At 37.6% G+C, this 26,996-nt stretch overlaps 1 protein-coding gene across 2 annotated transcripts in view; it reads right to left on the bottom strand.

Annotated features, from left to right (window-relative positions):
* CPED1 (cadherin like and PC-esterase domain containing 1) overlaps window positions 1-26,996 on the bottom strand; it is a 320,153-nt gene that overhangs the window by 270,455 nt on the left and 22,702 nt on the right. For both annotated transcript variants that reach the window (XM_055138503.1, XM_004602249.2), the window contains one exon: window positions 21,712-21,895. In XM_055138503.1, the coding sequence (XP_054994478.1) occupies window positions 21,712-21,895 (184 nt within the window). The remainder of the gene's footprint in view (window positions 1-21,711; window positions 21,896-26,996) is intronic.

The raw sequence follows: 26,996 nt of genomic DNA, 5'->3' as shown, positions 1-26,996 counted from the left end.
GGGAGCAGAGAAACAGTAGAGAAGGTAAGGACTAGCCTTGCTGTGGCCATCCACTGCCCCGATGAGCTGTGGTAAGAGGAGACGCATACAGAGACACACACAGGAGGTTGTTTATTTACCACATCATTCCTGTTTTTACTATGCTAGTGTTATTTAAAGGTTCTTTCATGTTTGGTAGGCTGCTTTGAAAGGTCTGGGAGCACTCAACATTTTTTTCACTTAAGCTACATTATAGTTTTTCTTGTTTGTATGGATGTAAACAAATTATAACTAGTGTCTTCAGGCCATTTTGGCCTTGGGAATTTCCACTTCAGGATATGTGTATTTCAGCTCCCTACTTTCTTAGATGCCCAAATTGGGCCCTTCCCTTTAATTCTTCTAGAACATTTTATTTCTTCCCTTCATGCTGTTTGTATGTGGCTTATGTTACACATAAATATGTTTATCCTTGCATTCCAAAATAGCCTTACCTGCAAATTTTTATCACTGAAAAGTTTGCTACACACACATACACACACACCCCCCACACACACACACATACACACACACACACACACACAACCTCCACACACCCCACACACAACAAATCCTTTATTCTTTAGGGTCCGACTTCACTGTATCACTCTATCACTGTCATCCCGTTGTTCATCTATTTACACCAGCAGGCGCCAGTAATGTCTCCATTCGTCCCAGTCCTGCAATTTTAGCAGCCTCTCCTTACTCGTCTTTCCTAACACCGCCGTATTGGAGGCTCTTTTAGGGTCAGGGGAATGAGACCCGTTATTGTTACTGTTTTTGGCATATCAAATACGCCTCCGGTAGCTTGTTGCCAGCCTCTGCTGTGAGGATCCAACTTAGACTTTACCAAATCCAAATTAGTCCATGACAAGATTCAGAAGTAACTGTCTGCACATGAAGTTTGAGAAGTTCTGATAGCCACCTCTGCCCTTAGAATTCTTGAAACGTCTCAACTCACCTTTGGAATGTTCTCTTCACTGTGCTTATTTTTACCAATTCTTGTGCCCTACATAAAGCTCTTATTTAAGAACCACATACAAAAGAAAACAATTTTAAAATATGCTGATTCCCAGCTACACTGTCCTTCTCATAATTCTAGTTATGTGGATGGCTTTTTTGATCACCTGAGGAGCTGACATGAGTTTTGGCAGATACTCTTTACACCACACTCTGCAGAATTGGCAGAGGAGATTTTAGTGTATAATTAGCATTGTGATACTTCATTGCACCAATATTATTGCTTCTTTCTATTTTATTAAAAGTCATTTTGCATGACTTCTTTAAAATGCAATGAATAAAACCTAGTCATATCTAGTTTAACATTGTATAATAATGCACAGGGGACTATGAGCAATTTGAGAAGGAGGAGGAAGTCACTGGTTTCAAATTCAGCCTAAGAATAATTCCCCACTAATTCAGTACAAATGATAATAAGGCTTGAAAACCTGTAATTTGCTAACATGAGAATAAGAATCAACTTTCAATTACTTAATGCCACAAATGTTTTAGGATTACATAGTTCCTATTCATAAAGCATTATTTCCAATAATCTTTGGAGATTTATTTAACCCACTCATAGGACTTCTGTGAGATACTGATGGGGTAGGTCTTACCTTTCATTTTCAATGCAAGCAATAGATAAACTAATGAGCTTGTCCCAGGTCATTTCAAAAAACAGATGTGAAACATAAAACTCCAAACAGCCCATTGATAATACTTATATTTTAATAATATTATGAGTACTAAATGAGTTAATATTTGTAAAGTTCACAGAACAGAGTGAAATGCTTGATAAGATTTAAAAATAAAAAGCCATTTAATAAGGAGATATGTGGGTAGCAGATAGGTATAGGTAGACAAATCCTAATTCCAATGATAAAATTTCAAGAAACAAAAGCTAATGTCCCATGTGTCTTTTGCCTAATACTTAATAATTTTGAATTTAGAAATATAATTTAATTTAATATTTCCAAGTATAATTTAGAAACAAAGGAAATAATCCCACCCAACTCTACAACACCTACTCATAAGTCCTCAGTTGGCCTAGTTATAAGAGAGGCAACATTAACTCAACAGACACACTTTGGTGGTTCCATTCTGAGGGGGAGAAAAGGGCCTCATCCATCATTTATGCACATTATCTAGGATCAGGTCCAACAGTTTTCTCTCAATGTCACGACAAGTGCATTTGCTGGAATAGGTAGCATCTTGAGTCCTGTGAAAAAATGTGATGGTGGAAGGATGTAAGAGTGAGCTTGTGTGTGCGCATTAGATTCAGGAATGTGCATTTTTATGAGTGAGTTACAACAAGCCCCAGTTGATAAGCATGACCTGACTAGCTAGGTCAAACCTTGCAGGGCCCTGAAGTGGGTGCTTTAGTGGAAGAGTGACCTGCATAAGCAGGGCCATCACCCAAGACAAGTTTCATCCACTTAACAATTTTCCTCAAATTGGCCCTGTTCCCAGAAGCCAAGAGGATATCGCACATATCTCCTGAGACAATAATTCTGTCATCTATGAGATGAAGAATATTTAGGTCAGTGTGAAACTATGCCAAGCACTATTAAGACACACTATATACTAAAATATACCGTTCAGACACATCTATGAAGCATATTTTATTCCACATATTTTAATATTCTGAGAATCATAATTTCCTGCAATCTTATATGTTTTGCCCCCCCAGATACTTAGAAGATAATTTTCCTAATAATTTTAAACATTAGGAATATAATTTAAAGCATTAGGAATATAATTTAAATTATATTTAAATATAATTATTTACTGTTACTGTTATATGCCAAAAACAGTAACATTAAGTCTCTCAATGAAAGACGTTACTGGTGCCTGCTCGAACAAATTGATGAGCAACAGGATGACAGTGATAATTATTTAAATTTTTTCAGTGTTTTTTGAAAAATAATTTAATTTTCCTGTTTAATATTAAAATTTGTAATTTCAGTTCTTTGGCTCTGACATTATTTAGATTAATTTACCTTATTTTGACACTGCTAAGATTTTCACATATATTTTATTATGTTTCGGTGCCTTAACTTTGGCAGGGGCGGCATACCAAGCTGGGCTCAGAGGTTACTCTTGGTTTTGCACTGAGGAATCACTTCTGGCAGCTTGGAAATCATATGAGAATCCATGAATCAAACCCAGATTGGCTGAGTTCACTGTACAATCTCTCCTTGATGCCTTAACTTCTATCAAGTTGATTCCCAAGAATATTGTTGGCTTTAAAAGTGCAACTATTCAAATTTTATAGATTTTTTTCCAGATTTTTCCCCCAAAAAAACAGGTTATTGGGGCTGGAGAGATAGCACAGCGGGTAGGGCGTTTGCCTTGCACGCGGCCGACCCGGGTTCAAATCCCAGCATCCCATATGGTCCCCTGAGCACGGCCAGGGGTAATTCCTGAGTGCAGAGCCAGGAGTAACCCCTGTGCATCGCCAGGTGTGACCCAAAAAAAAAGCAAAAAAAAAAAAAAACAAAAAAAACCAGGTTATTTATTTCATATTTCCATAAACAATGTCAGAGAACTTCCTTTCTCAAATTCTCAAATTTTCATCAATGATAGGTGATATTACCAATTTTATGCTCAGGGGACCATAGGTAGTGCTGTGGCTCAAACCAGGGTCAGCCACACGTAAGGTGCCTTTATCCCTGTACTATCCCTCCAGCCCAAATAAATATTCTTCACTGATATGCAGGTTAATGTTACTTTGTACCAGACATTTTAAATAGTATGACATTTTTAACCCCATCAGATTAAAAAGGATGAGGATGATAACATCTAATAATAAAGAGCCCTAGGGATTTAGCAATGCTGTGAAAAATAGGTAGCAGCCTTTTGCAGAGAGATTTGAGGAGAACCAAGTATTTAAGCTGCTTACCTACTGACCCAATATGTTAACATTTTGTTAAAATCTCAAAGATTTATAGAAATACTTTAATAAAATTTTACATAACTAATTAAAATTTTTACATATATATCAAGAAAAACTTTTCAAAATAAACCATAGTGTACCAGTACAATAAAATGCAAAAAAGAAGGTAATTAATATTTTTTACGCATTTCCAGGAAAATCAGACAATAGATGATTAAGGGTTCAAATTTGGAGTGAGACAGTCAACTCTCCACTCTTCTGTTAATAAGATACACTGCTAGGTTATTCATTTGTAAAACAGAAATGTCTAGTTCGTGGGCTAATAATGAGATTGCAGAGATCCCTGTATATGAAGTACACAGCAAGGGACTTCATTAACCACAGAAACAACAAAAAGAGTAGCTTAAAACTACAAGAACTTGCTAGCATGTTTTAAAACTGTTGATACTCTATAGTATTTTCATAATACTAAATAGCAAACTTTTATCTCTCAAAATCTTGGGATAAACTAATTTATAAAAAGGCAGGAGGCAAAAGAACAGATGCTTGTGAATTTTTGTGTATGTTTATTCATATCTGAGGGATGGATCTGTATTGTGCTTAGATACGCAAAAACATACAACACTGCTAACTGTATTACCGCTAAGTAGACAAATATGGAGTTATTTTCACTCATCTTTGCTTTTGCAATGCTTGACTCAATATTGTATCATAAACACATAACATCCATTAAATAGAAAAAAAATTTTCTAAAATGCAGTTCAAATATGCAGCCAGGTACAGAAATATTCTCTGAGAACTGAATCCAAACATTGCATATTTTTGAATTGCAGTAAGGCACCAATTAAATGTAATAGTGAAATTGAAACGTATAGAAAATTAACTTGAAAGACCAGGAAGATAGTACAACAGATAAGGCATTTGCCTTGAATGCAGCCAACCTGGGTCCAATCCCCAGTACAATACTTGGTCCCCTGAGCACCAGCAAGAATGATCCCTGAGCAAAGAAAGCCAGGAGTAAGCCCTGAGATCTTCTAGGCGGGGCCCTAAAACAAAAGAAAACAAAGAAAAATTTAACCTGAACTTCAATCGTTTTAAAATTGAAATTGAAACTGTCTCTAATGTCTTAAAAATACCCAGAGTACCATAGCAATGGGATATCTTTCCGCAAGACTGTGGCACTGTAACACTTCCGTCCCGTTGTTCATCGATTTTCTCGAGAGGTCACAAGTAACATCTCCATTGTGAGACCTGTTACTGTTTTTGGCATGTGCAATATGCCACAGGTAGCTTGCCAGGCTCTCTGAGAGGGACAGAGAAATCGAACCCGGGTCAGTTGCTTGCAAGGCAAATGTCCCACCCGCTGCGTTATCACTTCAGTCCTTTCCACAAGACAAGGAATAAAAATCAGTCTCAGTATGCAAACGCCATCTGGGTACAGTCATGAGTTAGAGATTTCAGGCATCATAAAAAATAGGGTCTTGCTGATAAGCTATGATATGCTATTTCTCCAAAGAAGAACAAATAAAAAAGTGCAATCGAAGAGTAAATAAACCAACGAAAGAGCAAACACTCATTCCTGATCCTTTGGCTATTTGGATGAGCCTTCAGATTACCACGGAATGTGCCTGCTATTTCAGCATTCCCAGAATTCCTAATATGATGCAAATACCAATTTTTCCAACAAAACCTTAATCTGTTTTGCATCACAACTGTAAGACGCTATACTCTCACAGATCAAAGGTAAATTTCTCATTGTACCTTACCTTTTAAAATGATAATTTTGCTACTGGTGGAGTTTAGCGAGATGGGAAACCTTCTTACACATCTGATGGAAAATGCTTTTATCTTTCAAATAAAATTTAGTTCTCAATCTCTATTCCAGAAATTTTAATTTTATAAATCTATAATAATAAAATCATTTGAAATGTGGAAAAATATTTATATATAAAATATATATTACAATAATATACAATTTATAGATTAATATAAATATAAATTTATATAAATAATAAGTACATTATTTACAACAGCAAAACATTTGAAATATCAAAGATAAACAATTAATAATTTAGGCTAGATTAAGGAAATTAAGTTATGCAAATATTCAATGAATTTATTTAACATAATTCTGTGAACCACTGATAAGAGTGTTAATAAGTTTTATGTCATATATTTTTTCAATTGGCATACTAAAAAATTTTGTAAAATGTATAATAAATGTTGTTTTGCTTTGGGGCCAAGCCTGTGGTGCTCAGGGATTACTCCAGACTCTCACTATAAAATTATTCCTGGAATGATATGAGGTGGCCAGAACTGAACCCAGTTTGGCTATTTGCAAGGCAAATGTCCCAGCTGCTGTACTATCTCTCAAACCCCTAAAAATATTTTTAAAAAATCTGCCCAGAATCCATTTTGTGGATTGGTGACGTTGCAAATTTCCCTCTTTCTTTGGTATATCTTTTGTGCAAATTCCAATTAGATTAGATCTTAAAGATAATCTAATGCAAAAAGTTCATCTTTTGCAAAATGAAAGGTGTCTGAAATTAACTGACATTGGTCAAGTTTTCTCACAGGCAATACCATCTGAGCCAGAATTTGAATAAATCCTGTATCCATATTTTTATCTGGATCCCATTCTCTTTAATCAGACCCAACATACCCAGGGGCAATTTAAATTCAGCTGTTCGTTACTATCAGTTTCAGATGAGATCACTGACCTGGACCCTAAAGAATTAAGCTACAGTGTACCAAGGTTTACATGAGAACTCATCATTAATGAGCATCTCAATATAAGCATGCAAGAGTGGAGCTCCTCATCAATGTGGAGGGTAGATTGATGCTCCTTGTGAAGTCCACAAGGCATTAGTTGGCCTCTTAACTCTTTAAAGACCAAATAGGAAGAATGTCTCCATATGGAAGAAGCACTGTAAAGAGTTTGGCATGCTAGCTCTCAACATGTGGCCCAACCATGAATGACTGTGGAAACTTATTTCTCAACGTCCCTCCTTTTCTTACTAACTCATATCTTCTAGGAGCCCACCCCAGCAATCTGTGTTATTAGCAAGTCTTCCAGACAGTCCTGATGCCATTCTAACCTTGAGAATCTTGGTCCTACCAAGACAGTAAGTATTATTATGCAACTTTATCGATCACTACATAAAGTTTTACCTTTACTATGTTTTAAAGCAAACATTCAAGAAAGGATTTCCTTTATCTCCTGATAATCCCCAAATATAGAGCTAGCTATTAAAGAAGCATGGGCTCCTAAGATTCATTTCTGCCCTCTAAAGCCCTTAATCACTTGTTTAGTCACTCTGATAACGAGATGGAATGCTAAGCAAGATTTTTTAAATTCCAGGAGTTCCCTGCTCTAAACAGACCATTTTATTGCATAGATAATGAGATTCACATATTATTTTCATATTTTTCCTTAGAGTAATAACTAAAATGAATATGAGTGCTTGTTCTAGTTAGTATTAAATGACTGACTTACTGGTGGAATTCTTTCTTTGAAAAGAGACAACATTGACTCGATTGATTCCGAAATGGAATTCCAAAAGAACCTTCCAGGGTAACCAGGCATATGAATTCCGATTTTCACTTGTTTTTTCTCAGATACAGTCTGCAGCATAATTCATTTTTGTTCTACCATAAAGCTGTTTTCCATCATACTATTTTCCCCTACACTTAAGGCAAATAGTGTTTGATTACCTGAAGGAAAGTTCCAGTTATTCCTTTTAGGGTGTTTATCTCTTAATTGTTTATTCATTTGATTATCTATGTACTAGATATATACAAGACACTATTTTATGTGAACACCCAGTATAACTTGATGAATAAAATACCCCTGTATTTAAATTTATAAAATATTATTTTTAAAATGAATAACACAGAGCATACTCTAGGCAGCAGGCTTATGGATTATATGTGATAAGGTCTCAGATAACTTGCTAACCATGTCTAGCTTGAGTGGAATTTATGTTAAATTTATATGTTAGCATGTATGTTAAGAGAAGACAGAAAGAAGAGAAACCCTACAGATAAAACATTAATATCAATACAAAGCAGAAAACTTTGCATTATGAACAAGCAAAGAGAGGAGAGTTGATTGTGGCAATTATCCTTCCTCTCTGTACATTTACTGCCACCTGGGAGTTTTTTGAAAATTGATAAAACCCATGTCTACCCCCTTCACACAAAGCTCTGATATAATTTTCTAGAGTGGGATCTAAGTGTTGCCTTTAAAAAATGTTTCAATGGAGCCGAAAGCAATAGTATAGTGGGTGGAGTGTTTGTCTTGCATACAGCTGACTGGCTTTTGATCCCCGGCACCATACGCATGTTGGGGAACAAGATCAATAATTCAGTTGTATACATGTTGAAGCGGTAGGACAGACAAATGAAGACATAAAGTACTTGGAAAACTAGAACTCTCAAAACTCTGCCTAAAGGAAATAGATTAGGAGTCAACACTGTTTATCTGGGACAAGATTAGAGCCCTGGGGAACATTTTTATTGAGATATAAATTTGAGATATAAATTTAATATATGTAATATAATGATTTCATATTTGTATAAACACCCAATAATCACCAACATAAATCATTAATCTCATTGCCTGAATTACATCTTTTTCTTGTGATGAGACCCTGTAAGACGTGTTTTCTTAAAAACTTTCAAATACACAGCAGAGTATTACTAACCATAATCAGCCCTACTGTACGTTGCATTTCTTGGACATATTTACTTATTTGTGGTTGGAGTGGGGGCCTGAACTACTGGGGATCAAACCCAGGTCTCTTTACTGCGAGGAATGAGACAGATCCCACATGCCTCAACTTTAGGACTAACTTTATAATAAAAACCTGGCATCTTGATCACACTCACCTGTGGAATATAAAGTAACAGAGTGGGAGACTAACACCCAAGAGTAGTAGAGATAAGGACCAGGAGGTCTGCCCCACAGCTCGGAAACTGGCCGCATATGCTAGAGGAAAAGGCAGCTGAGATAGAAAAGGGAACACCAAGTAGAGGATGTTGGGAGGACCCATTTGGGTTGAAAGCTGCGTACCAAAAGTAGACTATAGACGGAACATGAAGGCCACTCAATACCTATATTGAAAACTACAACACCCAAATGGAGAGAGAACAAAAGGGAATGCCCTGCTGCAGAGGCAGGATGGGGTGGTGGGGGATGGGGTGGGGGTGGTGAGAGGGATACTGGGATCATTGGTGGAGAAGAATGGGCACTGGTGGAGGGATGGGTAAATGATCGCTGTATGACTGAGATGCAAACACAAAAGTTCATAAGTTTGTATGTACCTCACAGTGATCCACTAATAAACATTAAAAAAAAAAAAACTGGCATCTTTAGGGTTGGTTTGGTTTTGTGTTTTTTTTTTTTTTTTTTTGGAGTGAGGGTATACCTGACTGTGCTCAAGGCTTACTCCTGCCTCTGTGCTCAGATATAATTCCAGGCAATGCTCAGGGAACTATACGCAGTGCCAAGATCAAACCAGGGTTGGTCACAGACAAGACAAGCTTCTTAAACTTTATACTATTTCTTTAGCACTGAAAATTTGTACATTTTGATCCCCTTAACCTATTTCACACATCCTTCCAACTCCCTCTTATCCCCAAACCCCACTTCTGACATCTACCAGTCTGTTTTTCCAGAGGAGGTTATTTAATTTACCACAGTTGAAACATTTCTATCGGAAGTTTCAAGCTAGAGGGCCAAATATAAGGAGGAATCAGATCTTGCAAGTGCCTATATTTGGAGGCAGGCCAAAGAGAAGTAAGGTTCAGTAAGGTCAGAGAAGCCAGGAAGAGGAACATAAAATTAAAAAAGGAAAAATTCTTAAAAAAATTCTGGACCCAAGGCAAGAAAACAGTTACCTGAAGGATAGTGGTTTATTCCACTGGAGCAGACACTTAAGCAAGTTTGGAAAATTGCTAGAATGAGATCAAGGTAACTGAGAAACTGTGTCAATGAATTCCTATTAAACCTTCATTAATTTATAATTTTTTAACTTCTGTGATATGCTGATATTGTTTTTGTCTCTTTTGATGCTTATGCTAAAAATAATGCAACCCTTGTTATAGTCACTGGATTTTGAAAACAAAAATGCTTTCTAGGTAAATACGTAAGGATGGTTTTAAGTTGGGGTCACATAGGAGGTGAGTGTCAGATAATTGAGTAATTGAGGGTTCGAGGAAAAAAAACCACTTCTCCTTAAGTCTTTGTTTTCTAGACACAGTTTGGCCCTCCATTAAGAGGTCTAGAAAAAAATACCCACTACTTACATTCTTGTTTTCTAGACATAATTTGACCCTCCACTAAGAGGCCTGATTAGGAGTTAGGGTTAGCTAAAAAGAAGATAAAGAACATCCGGGAGAAAATATTAACTAACATGAACTTGGGGATTTTTATTAAAATTTTTCAGTTCCAAAGAAATACAAAAAGAGCAATAACCGGAAATAAACAAATTACTTATGACATCAATGCCAAGTAGCAGAATGTGCATTTTAAGAAGCAGTTCAGAGAAAGTATCCTCAAAGCGATATTAAACATATCCCATCTCTGGAAAATTCAAACATCCAATCTGGATTCAATGAAACTCAAAAAGATCAAACAATTAGAAAGAAGCGAGGCTTGCAGGAGAAATGTGAGGGGTTTTGGTAAACATCTGGTTACCATTTTCAATTGTAAGAACAAGCCCACTTAAGAAAGCAGCTTAGTTTCTCTGCAGTAAAAATGAGACACTGGCTTTTTGTTCTCTCTGCACAGTGGAGGGTAAAGGAAACATCAGATTGTGAGGTCACTCAAAGCTCAACTTTTATAAATAAGAAAGCTTTTTTTCCAAAAGTAAAATAAATTGAACTCAGGTCCCTGCAGTATAAACAACTCGACTGAGTTAAGGTTAAATAAACATTCCATGAGCTCTTGTGTGCCAATTAAAGAACACATTCTGTTTGGTCGTAAATATATCAGTAATTCTATAAGCAGAGAAGAAAACAACAATAAACCCGAACATACAATTACCGGGTGTCATAATACAATAAAATAGAATGGTGCCATCTTATAAGTTTCTTTGATTCAATTTCTTTTTTTCCCCTCGCTGTTTGATTAACTAAAGGCACAGAAGCACTTGTGATACCATCCAAAACCTATTACTTGCATAATAAAAATCATATGTCAGACAAGTTCTGGGCAAAACACCGACAGAGCAAAGCACACTGTGCCTTTTAAACGTGACCTCTGCTCGTCTGTCTTCCTGCTAAATAGTCACAGCGTATTAAACTCAGGAAAGCAGCAGGGATGCTGGTGTGAGGCTATAAAGGGGGGGGAAAGGAAGGAAAGGAGGAAAAATTCATTAGACTTTCAAGTTTTAAATTAGTCGAAACATCTGCTTAAAATATGTGCTACTGGCCAAAGGGGACCACCTCCCATTTTGCCTTTTGAGGGACGTTTTCCACCCCTTGCTTTGGGTTCTTCTCTTCTGCCCTTAAAAGTGCCGTTAAAAGCAAAGACTGGCAAATGGGAATGAATCCCTAGAATGATACAGGTGTGACAAGAACCTCGTCTTGCTTTCTCTCATTCTGAGTACATAAATGTCGGAATGCCTCAGGGGATGACAGTTGGGCAAAATTTTCAGGGATTCTTTTTTTCATGCTCCCAAATAATAGAACAACCCACTCAGAAGCATCCCAAACTCACTCCTGTTCCAACAAAACTTCCCACTTCCGAGATGGTTTGTTCCACCGCTGGACAACTAGGATTGATAAAATTGTCCAACCTGAAATTGATCCTGGTTATGTTTTCTCGAGTTCCCACAGACAAACATTGTGCTCCAGCATCCTGTTGAACAGTGGGAATACAAAAATATTGGTGCAATTCCTCGCAGTGCCTCCCAGAAACATTCTTGTCAATTGGAACAATCTATTTTCTTGTGCAGCTGCAGATCTGGTTTCTGTTGCAATGGTAGAAATATGCCCTCTTCAAGTATACATAAATAATTCTGGCCCGATGATAAAATATACACAGTGTCAGAATACCCTGAACTACATATTACTCTATCCTGGGAGCAAGTTGGAAACTTTTGGAAAATATTTATTTTCTCTTAGGTCACTCTACCATTCTATGAGCTTAAACAATGATTTACTAAATGATGTCTGAGTAATAGGGAGGTGAATAACATGATGGTGGCTATCATTTTTCTTTAGAAAGTATGTGTTATAAAAATCTTGGAGAACGTAATACATTTTTCCAGAGCAAGAGATGGGAAGACCGCCAAAGTATTTTATACTATGCTAAGAAAAAGACTAGGGGGCATAACGCAGAGGACACTTTATGATTTTATGGGGGTTTTGACCCTTATTGATTTCTATGTGAGTCAATAGCAAAACTACAGGTTTTCTTCACTGGAGATCATTTTTATTTTCCATATGTGTTAAATTGTTTTATACAATATTAAACTTTCGGCAGATCAATGATGACCTCTATTCATAGCCCAAAACATCCATTCTGTGCCCTGGTCTCTCTTGCTCTAAATATAACCACCTCAGGGTACTTGGGTGAACTCAGTGATTATAACTAAAGTACCCTGCTCTCAACAAGATTGAACAGGCTGAGTAAGAAAGGCAAATATGACAGAGGATACTTTAAAAAGGAAACAAACTCTGATAAGCAGACAAAAGCTCCTAAAAATATACTATAATGGGTCAATATATAAAATATCAGCTCTGGGTATGATGATATTTGCGATTGCATTCGTTTGTAATGAGTGCAATTTTGACTCTGTTCACTAAAATTACATAAAATTACATAAAAACGAAACGGCAGATGGGTAGGGCACTTGCCTCGCCAACCAGAGCTCTATTCTCAGCACACCGTGTGGTTTTCTGAACCCTGCCAGGAGTGATTCCAGAGGGCAGAGTCAGAAGTAAGCCCCGAGCACCATTGGCCGAGGCCTGAAACAAGGAAGGAAGGAAGGAAGGAAGGAAGGAAGGAAGGAAGGAAGGAAGGAAGGAAGGAAGGAAGGAAGGAAGGAAGGAAGGAAGGAAGAAAGGAAGGGAGGGAGGGAGGGAGGGAGGGAGGGAGGGAGGGAGGGAGGGAGGGAGGGAGGGAGGGAGGGAGGGAGATAAAAAGGAAAGAGGGCGGGAAGGAAGGAGGGAGAGGGAGGAAGGTTGGTTTATCAAGACTTATTATGAATTCTTTGAGGTGGGTCAAATTCTAAAAAGGCCAAATATTGGTGTACTATTTTATATTCATTTATTCACATTTATTCATATATTCAACAAAGACTGTGTGCCCCCTACGTGGAGGGCATGATTTTAAGTACAAGGCAGTATTGGGGGAAGGGAGAGGTTTCTTCCAATGGATTAATCCAGGCACCAGCATACAAAGATTTCACAAGGGTTTAAGGCCTCAAGCTTTCCATGGGAAGAGTGAGAGCGTGGTTGGTAAACCCCTATCAAATTCATTTCACCTGAAATAACCAGGGCCAGCAGAACCCTCCTACCACCCCAGATCAAGTCCATTTTAAATATAACTCTCCGCCAAGGAATCTTCAGAATCCTTTGCCGCAGCTCAATCTGGACAGCAGTTACAATATCTGCCATTTTTGGAGTCTGTGCTAGTCAGAGAACAATCCCTCTGCAGAAGCGAAAACCAAGAGGTTAAGTAACTTGCCTGAGGTTATGTAACCATTAAAAGGCAACAGGAGGGACTCTGAGGCAGGGGCCTTTTATGCCAAAGTTTAGACTTTTTAATTACCACAGTCTACTACCTTCCCAAGAAAGCAATTATTGTGGTGAAGCTTCCCTTCCTTGTGGGCAATTTAAATCTCGACTTCCTGATGGCTTCTTTTTGAATACAAATAAACTACAGAAAATCTGAAATAAAACTTCTGTGGCAACTGTGAAGATTGCTTTCTAGTGGATGTTTCCTTTCCTTGAAACTTCAGAAACCGCTTTTGGCAAGGGGCCATTGTAAATGCACCGTCAAGTTAGACTAAATTTCAAATGATATATAGATGCGTGGCACATTTTAGCAGTTGTGAGTGAATATAAATGAAAAATAGAGGCTGTCAGAAATCTATTCAATTATAAGCAAGGAAGGAAATAGGCTTTTTTTTAACATATTTTCCACAACATTAAATTGTGATCTGTATCTCTTGCTCTATTAACTATATCTTTTAATAGTGCTTCCCAAGAAGACAGTTGGGTAAATTATAGGGTCTTTATTAGAAGGGAAATAGTTGTAAAACAAAAATACAATTTTCCAGAATGTAATGCATCAAATTTAATATCGATACAAATAAAAATAAATATTGCTTAGCATGGATTTAACTCTTGCCCTTAATAGAAATGCCTCCACTACACCAGGCTGCAATATTACTCTCAACTTATGCTGACGATTGTTTCATGAACCAATATGACAGCCACTTCCTGTGTCATACAAAACGTTACTCTGACCCATGAACCCACTACTTTAGTGTTGTGTACTTATTAAGCCCCTTAGGAAAATTATCTAAAGAAACCACCCGGCATGTGAGAGGTTAAGTGTGGAGAACTGAGAAACTGTTGTATTCCCTGCTTCTAGGAGTTAAAATTTTTACTCTTTTCCTGTTCTAAGAAGCACTCAAGAAACTCAAGGAAAAAATTAACCACAAGTTATATAGTAACTAACATGTCACTTACTTCACTTGTCATCCCATTATTCATTGATTTGCTCGAGCGGGCGCCAGTAACGTCTCTATTTGTCCCTGTCATGTGCTAGTGTAGCCCAATGATATCTGCTTGCTCCAGGAACAGGAAGAGCCTCAAATCGTTCGTTCAGGGTTTTGACGAAGAAGTCTGACCATCTCGTTGGTGGGCAGCCACTCGGTCTTTTGACGTCCTGTGGAATCCAGTTGGTAACAGCTCTAGTCCAGTGGTTGTCTCTGAATCGCATTACATGTCCAGCCCATCTGATTTTTGATGCCTTGGCAAACGAGACAGCGTCCGTGATTCTTGACCGTTGACGAAGGTCAGAACTCCGGATTCCTTCTCTCACTTGAGTGAGACATGATGCTCCTAGCACAGCTCTTTGGATTCCTCTTTGGGATACCCGAACAGCATTCTCATCCTGTTTTCGTAGGGCCCCGGTCTCTGAGGCGTATGTTAGTGCAGGAAGAATGATGGAGTCCAAAAGATGTGCCCAGAGTCGGAGGTTCTTCGTCCTCTTAACCACTTCTTCCACACTTCTGAAGGCATTCCACGCTGCTCTCTTCCTCCTGCACAGTTTTGGTGCCAAGTCATTCCTCATGCTAAATTCTCGACCCAGGTACACATAGCTGCTGCATTCGGAGATGTTAGTTCCATTGAGAGCAAATGGAACGTCTGGGACTAGTTCGTTTTACATGAACATTGTTTTGCTGAGATTCAGCTGCAGTCCGACCTTCCCACACTCACGGTCAAAGTTGGCCAGCATCTGTGCCGCTTGGCTAATGTTTGGTGTTATGAGAATGATGTCATCAACGAAGCGAAGGTGGTGAGGTGGTGTACTCGCCGACCGTCTATCTTCACTCCCATTCCTTCCCATTCCAGTCGTCGAATGACATTCTTGAGGGTAGCACTGAAGAGTTTCGGTGAAATGGTACCACCCTGCCAAACCCCTCTCTTTAAGTCAATGAACACTTCCGTGTAGAATGGTGAGATCCTAACTAACATATACATTTAATATTTTGAGACCTAAATTTTATACATCAATTTTCACAATTCTATTGTTATATATTTGAGTCCACCATCATGGTTCTGGGGTTTTGTTGTTCTTGTTCTTTGGATCTCTGTGATCCTGTTGCTCATCGATTTGTTCGAGTGGGCACCAGTAACATCTCCATTGTGAGACCTGTTACCGTTTTTGGCATATAGGATACGCCACAGGTAGCTTGCCAGGCTCTGCTGTGCAGGCAAGATACTCTCAGTACCTTGCTGAGCTCTCCGAGAGGGACATAGAAATTGAACCCAGGTCAGCTGCATGCAAGGCAAATACCCTACCCGCTGTGCTATCGCTCCAGTCCATATACATACATACACATATATGTATGTATATATATATGTATAAAACAAGGCTCAACCTTTAATAACATGTTAATAATCTCTAATAGAAGGGCTTAATGGCCCCTGGGTGAAATACAACAATCCACACACTCTTCTAAGGATATATTTTTCTAGCATTCTCAGCAGATTTTCATAACAAACACTGTATCACTGTCACTGTCATCCCGTTGCTCATCAATTTGCTCAAGCAGGCACCAGTAACATCTCCATTGTGAGACTTGTTACTGTTTTGGGCATATCGAATGCTTCATAATAAACAATACAAAATATATTATTTCGGTTCTGCTTTGGGACAGGGATTGAGGTTTGAGATGGAAACACCCAGAATATGGTGGTGGGAAGGTATAATGGTGATGGGATTTTTGTTTGAATATTAAATGTAATTAAATATTGTGAACTACTTCATGAAACAAAAAAATAAAATTTTTACAAATGAGGTTTGATGTCAGCTAAAACCTAAAGGTCAGAGAGAGAGAGATCAGTGGGTAAGGTGCTTGTTGCCAACCTGGGTTGGATTCCCCAGAATCCTGTATGGTTCCTCAAGCACCACCAGGAGTAATTCCTGAATGCAGAACTAGGGGTAACCCAAGAGCATTGCCAGATAAGTCCCTCCCCCAACCCAAAACATACTAAATTAAAATAAGAATTAAATAATCTCAAACCTAGAGTTTAGTTGTCAGCTGGGTATAGGATCAAGTAATACAAATTAGTCATATTTGAATGTCAAATCTTTCTCTACCAAACTCACCAATAAATATTTTAGATTTTATGAGAAGAATGAGATATTGCAACTCTTCAGTTTCATTACAGAATGAAGGTGGTCATATAAAAACAAATGTATGACTATATTTCAACAAACTTTGTTTATGAAATAGGCACTAGGCTGAATTTGGCTGTTTGGACTATAATTTGCCAACCTTTAAAAATCTGGATGTTTTTGAGTTTTGGTATTTCCTGAAAAAACTCTTTCATGTAAACCCCTATATTACAAAAACAAGACCTTTTGAAACTGCAAAAGTGCCTTCAAATTTGTAACTTGGATAGCAAGGTGGAATTTGTTTTCATGTGAAATACATGTTTTAATTAAAATCTGCACTGTTTATACAGAAAAGGACAAAAAATTACTAAATGTGCACTACCCTTCAGCCATATACAAATACAAAAATAATTCTGATTCAGTAATAAAATCTCTGAGTTAGAGAGTTTAACATCATGAAAAACTTGTATGTTACCATAGGAATAAATTAAGAACTTTTAGAAAGCATACATTTTCTTGCAGGCCACCATATTATTCCCTCTACTAAAGTGCTGGTTTTATAAATGGTACCCAGGCACTATCGAAAAAAATAATTGGTCATGCTTCTTTTTTTTTCCTGTAGAGAATTATATGTTGTTACAAACATAGGATATATTTTTCTAAAGCAAGGATTGAAGAACCTCAAGAGTATACATGTGACATTCTTCTAAGTTTTTTAAGCAGAAATTCATTTTTTAAAAAGTTGTCCTCTTACTGATCTCAAAATCAAATTTAAACAAAATACTTGTGAATATCTTCTGACTTAAATATTAAACCACGTAAAGAGCTAGCAAGCAGAACTTTGAATCATTTTAATTCCTCAATTAACCTTAAGATCTCTGTTCCTTAAACTAATAATAGATCCCTTAGGTCAATGCTCCCCACACTGAATTTTGCATCACAATTGCCTATGTCCAATTTTACCACATACATTTCTGGGTTATACTTCCAAGTTATTTAATGAAATGTATGCTGGATTCAGCCTCCCTCCATGGGGTTATCAAAGTACAGTCTTGAATTCTTACCACATCCTATTGTGAAACAGATCTCATATAGCCTTTAACACAAAAAATAACCAAGGCTCAGGCCCTTGAACTTACTCAAAATCATATACCCAGGACCCTGTGGTCTTTCCCACCACAGCATCAACTTCAATTATGCCACCAGATTGGAATATTGAATTTAAAAACATTGAATGCCCATATTCTGATTTAGACTAAAAATGACTTACTTTCTTTTTCAAAAAATGTTTACTAAATATGTGCTTAAAAACTAAATATAAAACTCAAATATTACTCCTACCAAACATAGCACAGCAGTAGGGCATTTGCCTTGCACGAGACCGACCCTGGTTCTATTTCTCCATCTCTCTCAGAGAGCCCACCAAGCTACCGAGAGTATCTCGCCCACACGGCAGAGCCTGGCAAGCTACCCGTGGCATATTCAATATGCCAAAAACAGTAACAACTAGTCTTACAATGGAGACTTTACTAGTGTCCGCTCGAGCGAATCAATGAGCAACGGGATGACAGTGATACAGTGATAGTGATATCAAACACATTATACTTAAGTGTAGGCTGCTGAATGAGTGGTGTGTGACCCTTTATTTTTCCTAATTTTTATACATTTCTGATCTTCAAAAGTTAAAAAAATTATATATGTTTTTAAATTAGGAAGAATTTATTTATACATCAAATGATACAAAAAGGTTGGCAGAAATAACTGGGGTTGAGGTTGTGGGGAAGGGGAACAGATGGAATGGGTAGGAAAGATAAGAAAAACACATTTTATATTTATTTTTCTATATTTATTTCCATCAACTTATTAAATCTACACCTGGGTGCTTAATATCATTTGTCAGAGTATCTATTTATTTTTATATTCCAATGTAATTCTACCTAATTTCACATTAGCAAGCAGCCAGGATCTCAATATAAAGAAACACAGGTGGACTAAGTCTCTAGATCATTCTGAATTCCTTCCAAATTTCACTATCCCCACAGCTGCTCAACCTACGAAAATGAAATTTAATGGGCTAATTCAACTTCCTACCTTTTACTGATATCTATTTAGTGAAATACACATGAGATAAACACATGAAGCCTGCTTTTCATATGAAATATGTTTCACACGAGATAAACATAAAACGTATGTTTCATATGAGATAAACATAGGAAATTAATTCAACAAGATTCCAATCTCTGGTGGGAAAAAAATTGTAGCTGGGGCCTTAATTGAAACATACTTCATAGAATAACTTTGTGGCCATTAAACATAAAGTTGCATTTAAAAATTAGCTTTAGGAAAATTAGCTTTTAAAAAAAAATGTTCTTTATCTAGAATCAAGGAAATGAGAGATGGCAGCCCAGGTACTTTATTTCAGGTATTCAATGCACACGTCTCTCACAGTGAAAACTACAAAATCAAATGAAAAACTAAAATCAATTTTCAAACTCATGAAATTGTGAAATTGCAACCCTTTCTTGAGGCCTATTCAAAACTAATATCTTGTTATACAGAGTAGAAAGAATAGCAAAGAAAAGTTAGGGAATGGCTGCTTTAAATGCTGTGGGAGTGTAGAGAACCGGAGTCAAATCAACATTTACGATGACAAATTCTGGTGACACCATCTAGTTATCTTGTGCCATGGGCCCAGCAGCTCCTTCGGCTGCCAGATTGTAATGCTTTGGGCTGTTTTTGCACTTTCTCGCTATTTGCAAACTACAAAGCAATCCTCCTTTTTCTCATAAAACAGAATGAAGGACATCAGGGGAGAGAGAAGATATATGCCTTCTGTTCTGCAACTGGAGAAAATTGAAATGGAATTGAAGTTGAAGTACACAAATAATCTCCGTTGTGCCTGTACACAGTCAGCAGCGGAACAGAGACATTTCAGACCCCCTCGGTGTGTTCCCAGGGCTGATGCTCCCCCCGAGGCCAGGAGCAGTACTCCAGGGTAGAGGTCATTGCTACATAATTCATTACTAGGTGCAGGGAAAAAATATTTTGTGGGACAAAAGGCAGAGTGAATATTTTATATCTTTCCTTAATACTGACAGCTATAATGACAAATAGCTTCCTAAAAATATTACCTGTGGATGCTCTAGAATTTTACATTGGTCCTAACACCAATACCAATGCAGTTTGCCAAGTTTGTCTTCAGTCTTTTTTTTTTTTAACATTTCTGGATTTTTGCCTTCCCGTTTGTATTTCCCATTTGCTCTCAGAATCCCATGGAACTCCAAGGCATCCATGTTTCTTCTCATAGGCAGAGACTGACCAATGGCCTTCCTGAAGGCCTCTCCCAATGGCCCACACTCTGGGTTGTCAGGGGATGGTGGGTAGATAGCTGGAGGTCAGCTGGGGTCACTCCTGGCAGTTCTCAGGGACCTGAGGCTATCTGGGGAATTGAAGCCAGAGTCCGCATCATGCAAATAAAAAGTTTCTTTAGCCCTGTGCTATCTCTCTGGCCCACTCTGTCCATTTTTAAGACCTTTAGCGTCAAAGTGAACTTTGAAGGAGAATCTATTTCCTGGGAGCTTGGCAATCAAGTAGCTTACAACTTTACTGCCAGCATTGTAAGAGATGGATGTGGAAAAAGGAGATTACAGCTAAGCACCCTTGCAAGCATCTTTCATCAGCATGAGTGATCACTGTAACAAACTAGGGGGTATCCAACTAAATATATTTTAAAAAATAATTGTAGATTAGGTAAAGTGGTTACCATTCTGCTAAAATCTGTAATGTTGAAAAACAAGGTTACTGTACCTTCACACCACCGAAGTTTCAAATATTACAAGGACGGCAAGATTGTTGAAGTTTAAATGAAACATGAGAATCACTGGGACACCAGGATCTGACTATTCTTTCCCAGTGGAAATTCCTACTGAGATCAGCAGTTAATTCAAGTTGTGTTTCATCAGCTTTTGATAAGTGTGAGAACACATAGGCAATATTTTCATAAAAATGTGATTTGTTTATGCAGAATGGGCTATCCTCAGCAAAAATAAATGCAGAGAGGTGTAAGGAGGCACCTTCTGGACAGCCAGGAGGTGAGGAGGATGAGGTCAGAACTGAGAAGGACAAACAGATATTCAAAGTCTACCCCCGCACCCCCTCGTCTGAGATACATGGTGAGTCACTTCGTTTCTGGAGGTCTCAGTTTCCTTTGAGGAATATGGAAAGCATAAATTAATAATTCTCAATCTTTGGGTACTCTGGAGGCTTCTGTCATGGTGAATCGAGGTCATCAATACTGAATACATCATACCTGTCAATCACATGGTTAGTGGCATAAGCCATGTTTGCATTTATTGTTAGTGTCCTTTTCTGACCTTCATCATCTGCTGAACTCCCTTTTCAAATAAGTTATTTTAAGTTGTCTCTGTTTCTTTTTTTTCACTTCAAGTGACAGTAATAAAGGCCTTCGGCTAATAATGGTATATGTGATGAATATCCATTCTTCTTGTTCACATTTAGAGCCAATCTGTGAATCCCATTTAAGCTGGTTTCTTGAAACAATTTCCAGCACACTCTACTTGCAGTCAGATGAAGTAGCAATTTTCTTAAAATATGGAGCAGTTTGGAGCAGGGAAGATCATGTATTCAGGCTCATAAACATAAACATTTTTTATGAAGCATGTAAACATGAACTATGCAACTCCCAAATGCTACAAAAATATAAACAAAATAATTTCCGGAATAAGAAATATATAAATACCTAGAAGAGAAAACTGAGAAGCAGCAGAAAAGGAACCAGTCCTCTACAATGCAGGAAAGTTGATGCTGATTTTAAAACAATCGTGTCTGTGAAAACTTTTAGAGGAAAAATAGCACATTCTAGAAATTATTTGACATTCGAGTGCAAGCCAATTTGATAATTATTTCATATTCTGACCTTTGTCAAACTGGCCCAGCCCAAAGCCATCACGAAGCTGCTCTTCAGTCGTGACAACTGCATAGCGATGCTGAGTAAGTATGTGCTGGTGGAGATGCAGTTCCATCTTGCTGTAGGAGGGAGGCCGGTAGAGCACAGCTCTTCTGTCATGGCTGCCAAAATGCGTTTCGACCAATTCCTTGATCTACCAAAAGAAAAGTTCTGTGAAAAAACTTAAAGGAAAAAGCAACACATTTCCATTGAAGAACATCAATTCATGCAAATCAACGGCCCTTTAGCAAGTTCTTCTTTAAATATTTTCTCCAGAAATGAAAGACAGATTCTCTGAAGACTAACAAAGACAACCATATGCAAGAACTGAAGGTGAACTGAACCTTTCTCATTATAAGAGGAAGATGAAAATAATGTCAGTCTTAAAACAGAGAGCTCCTAGAGGAATAGGACTGCCTAGTTACCCCGAGCTCAACTCTAGCTGAAAATATAAATTAATAGCAATGACTTTCATCTGCACTGCACTTCTACAAAGCAGTTCCAGATGCATTTTTCTTCACAGTTTTTTAGGTACACAATAGAAGAAACAGACTCATCAAGGGTGCTTTTTGTGCCTGATGAACATGTCCAAGAACTGTTACACCTGAGAGATAATCTCAAAACTCTTTGGGGCTCTGCCACATGGCTGCTTTCCCAAAAGATGTAGTAAAATGTAATGCATCTCAGTATGTTGGGGAAGGGCATTTGTATGAGAAAAGGAGAGCAACAACAGTACCATAATTGTAGTTTATCCTTTCAATGGTTATTTCTCCTGCAACTACTCTGCTTTCTTATCATGATCCTTGAAATTTATCAATGATATCTCTACCCATTGGAAGCATTCAAACTAACAAATATATCTTTAGTACCAGGAGTGAGGAAATTAGATAAAATATAGGGCAAAATGCACTTTCCTTGCATGCGGCTGAGCAGGTCTGGATCCCTGGAACCCCATGTGGTACCCCCAAACTTGCCAAGAGTGATCCCTGAGCAACACCAGGTGTGGCTTAAAAACCAAAATAGCTAAATAAATAAAGGCTGAGAATCATCCCTGGTATATGGGGAAAAAACATATTCCTGCTATTTTAATGATAAATTTGAAAAAGAAGACATTAAAAAAAAACTGTTTATGACTTCTGCCAGCCACACGATCACATAGGTGCTTAGTAGCTGTGTGGTGAATATAACAGAAATGAACAGAATATCAGTTAATTACGTTTGAGTATGGTACTTTGGGAAAACATGATTTAATGCTTTCTTTCTGTTCAAGGCTGTTGCATTTTATTGATAATGCAACTAATTAAACTGAAGAAGTTAACTGCTATTTGGGGACATCATTCTGCAGGAAACATTGTAATTGTCACGATAAACTTAAAAGATGAAGTATTTGAGACCAAATGCAGGTTGAGCCTTTGGATAAAGGAGTTCTCCTGGATTCCAATAGCACACGGGAAGCCAAAAGAAGCAGGCATCTAGGTAGAAGGGGAAGACAGATGCTTCCAAATATATCAATGTCACTCAAGAAAAACTCATGGCCTAGAGTTCCTTTATCATGTTATTTTCTGTCAGAACCACAGGATGTTCATCTCTATTACAACCAATTCAAGTAGAGCAGTGATTTCACAGTGGGAAGAGTGGATATTCAGTCTTTTAAATCATGATTATTTTATAGGATGCCATCCATCCTTTTCCCACAAACAGGATCAGGTTAAAGAGTGACGTAGTTCTTGACAGTATGTTTTCATGAGGCCTAGTCTAAAGAGTGAATAATGATCAAATAGAGTTTATAATAACTTCCATAACACTGACTGAAAATTTAACTTAGAGACAAGTTCAGCAAATAGGAAATGAGCTTGTGAACCATATTTGGTTATATTGCACTGCTATCCGCACCATTCCTGTCCTTGTAATATTTATAACACTCTGTACCAGCAAAATGGGCCAATATCAAAGGATGAGAACAGTTTTAGCTAGCCTCACAACAGGTGCACATAATGCTCATGGAAATTAAAAATGACACAATCATGTCAACCATAGTGGTAAATGTGGGATTATCAAATGTCAATAGCAGCACTTTTGAAATTGATAGCTCCATATCACCGGTGCATCACTGGTACAGTTTTAAGAGAATATTTTTAATGGAAGAATATATTTCATCCAGCCATTCTTTCATCCAGCCATTCTACAATAACTAAAATTGAGACTTGAAAGGCTGCTGATAAGAATGTACAAAAGAAGTCTTTATTTGTCATTATTACTATTCCTCTCTTGTTTGGGGGTCACATACAGCTGTGCTCAAGGGAATGCTCCTGGCTCTGTGCTCAGGGATCACTCCTGGAGGGGTTCATGGATCATGGAGTGACACGGATTGAACTTGGCCTCCTGTATGCAAACTGTGCACTCCAGTATTGTAGCTCTTCTCAGCCTTCGTCCTCTTCCCTTGCAGAATATTCCTTCAGAAATCACTTCACAAGATAATATGAAACTTGTTATATAACTTAGCACTTATTTTCATTGGAAGAACATTAAAATCTGAAACTTCTATACTACCTCCAATAAAACAAAGGAATAGGGTGTTGTAATAAACACTGGGGTGTTGGATGTAACAATGGAGAGTAAGACAAAAGGACTGGGAATTAAAAATTGGGGTTTAAATTCTGACTTTACTACTTATTTTCTTTAAATATAGAGTGTGTTCTTTAATCTTTCCACATCAGAGTTTCCTCATTTGTAGAGTCTAATAAATAAGCCCAACCCTATGAAGTCTTAGTGGGAACTAAATAAATTTTCTATGTGAAAATCTTCAAGAGTGTCTCACTAACAAATAATGTTAAATACACATGAATAAGCATGAATGATTATGTCTTATAAAATTGTGCTTCTACTTAAATACTTCCATAAGCTTTTTAAACTAACATTGTTTGCTTTCTGTCATTAAAAACATCTCTATAACACTATATATTCCCTCATATCTTGATAGATGGTTTTTAATATGGAGCACTCAATTTTATTTATTTTTTTTTACTGTTCTAAATTTTCTTTCATTTTTTAATTTTTTTTTAATTAGTGAATCACAGTGAGGGTATAGTTACAGATTCACACATTTTCGTGCTTGTTTTTCCCTCATGCAATGTTCGAGAGCCCATCCCTCCAACAGTGTCCATTCTCCACCCCAATGAACCCAGTATCCCTCCCACCCCCCAGTCCCATCCCCCCCACCCCACCCCGCCTCTGTGGCAGGGCATTCCAGTTTGTTCTCTCTCTCTCCTTTTGGGTGTTGTGGTTTGCAGTAGGGGTATTGAGTGACCATCATGTTCAGTCTCTAGTCTACTTTCGGCATGCATCTCCTTTCCCGCACGGGATTTCCAATCACATTTTACTTGGTGTTCCCTTCTCTATCTGGGATGACTTTCTCCCAGCGTGTGAGGCCAGCCTCCAAGCTATGGAACAAACCTCCTGGTATTATATACTACTATTCTTGGGTATTAGTCTCCTACTCTGTTATTTTATATTCCACAGATGAGTGCAATCTTTCTATGTCTGTCCCTCTCTTTCTGGCTCATTTCACTTAGCATGATACTTTCCATGATGATCCACTTATGTGCAAAATTCATGACTTCATATTTTCTAGCAGCTGCATAGTATTCCATTGTATAGATGTACCAAAGTTTCTTTTACCAGTCATCTGTTTTCAGGCACTTGGGTTTTTTCCAGATTCTGGCTATTGTAAACAGTGCTGCGATGAACATATAAGTGTAGATGTCATTTCGGCTATACTTTTTTGTTCCTCTGAGATATATTCCCAGAAGTGGTATTGTTGGATCAAATAGAAGCTCAATTTTTAATTTTTTGAGAAGTGTCCATATTGTTTTCCAAAGGGGCTGGACCAGTCGGCATTCCCACCAGCAGTGTAGAAGGGTCCCTTTCTCCCCAGATCCTCTCCAACAGCTTGTTCTTTTGGATGTGAGGAGCACTCAGTTTTAAAATATATATTTATATGCTCTTATATATATCAGAGGCCAGCAAAATAGTACAGTGGGTAAGGCCTTGCAGTTGGCCACCCCAGGTTCAATGCCCAACATCCCTTTTAGTCCCCAGAGCACCATCAAGAGTGATTCCTGAGCATTGCCAGCTGTGTCCCAAAAACACAATAAAACAAAAAAATCTATATCCATTATTTATATTTCCTCACCATAACAAAAAATAAATAAAATTATTTGTCAGTCTTCATCTGTTTTCCTCACTCTATTTTTCTAATATATGGATAGTGTTTTCTGGGGCTGGAAAAATAGTACAGTTGGTAAGGTGTTTGCCTTGCATGCAGCCAACCCAAGTTCAATCCCCATCACCTCACATGGTCCCCTGAGTCTGCCAGGAGTTATCTTTAAGCAGAGAGTCAGGAGTAAGCCCTGAGCTTCACCAGTTATGTCCAAAAAAAAAATGAAGTAGAGAGAAAGAAAGAAAGACAGAAAGAGAAAGAAAGAAAGAAAGAAAGAAAGAAAGAAAGAAAGAAAGAAAGAAAGAAAGAAAGAAGAGAGAGAGAGAGAGAGAGAAAGAAAGAAAGAAAGAAAGAAAGAAAGAAAGAAAGAAAGAAAGAAAGAAAGAAAGAAAGAAAGAAAGAAAGAAAGAAAGAAAGCTAAAATTGTACCAATATATTAATTTTAAGGGTTGGAATTAAGAGTACGGTGTGTAAGGCACTTGCCTTGCACAGAGATGATCCACTCGGTCCCTGATACCCTATGTGATCCCTTGAGCCCTGGTAGATGTGATTCCTCAGCACAGAGCTAGGGTAAACACAGAGTACCACAAGGTGTGGCCCAAAATCAAAATATAACAAAAACCACAACAAAAATAGATTGCATCATAGCAAGAGTAACATAAGCATATTTAAATAGTTGAGCAAACAATGAACTTACAACCTAGAAAAAGTGAATAAAGAGCTTTATTATACAAACACTATATTTCTCAGTTACTTACATTATTAAAAATTCTTCACCAAGACTCACCACAGAACTGAGAAATATAGCTCTTTAAAATATAGTGGGGATGAAAAATAAACTTGTTTTTTTCTTACGTGACAAAAAAATAATTTTTCTGGATTTACAGAAGTAGCCATGTATTTCTGACATCTTTTGATACTCAAATACAAATCATATAGTAGGGCTCAGATGTGTGCCATATATAACTAAAAGTCAAATTGCTTTGCTGGTCTAGATTTTGACATTTTAGATATACTGCAGAGTCTCTCTTAGTGA

This window comes from Sorex araneus, chromosome 1, assembly GCF_027595985.1.
Source record: "Sorex araneus isolate mSorAra2 chromosome 1, mSorAra2.pri, whole genome shotgun sequence".
Classification (NCBI taxonomy): domain Eukaryota; kingdom Metazoa; phylum Chordata; class Mammalia; order Eulipotyphla; family Soricidae; genus Sorex; species Sorex araneus.
This window is presented reverse-complemented; position numbering and strand designations above follow the sequence as displayed.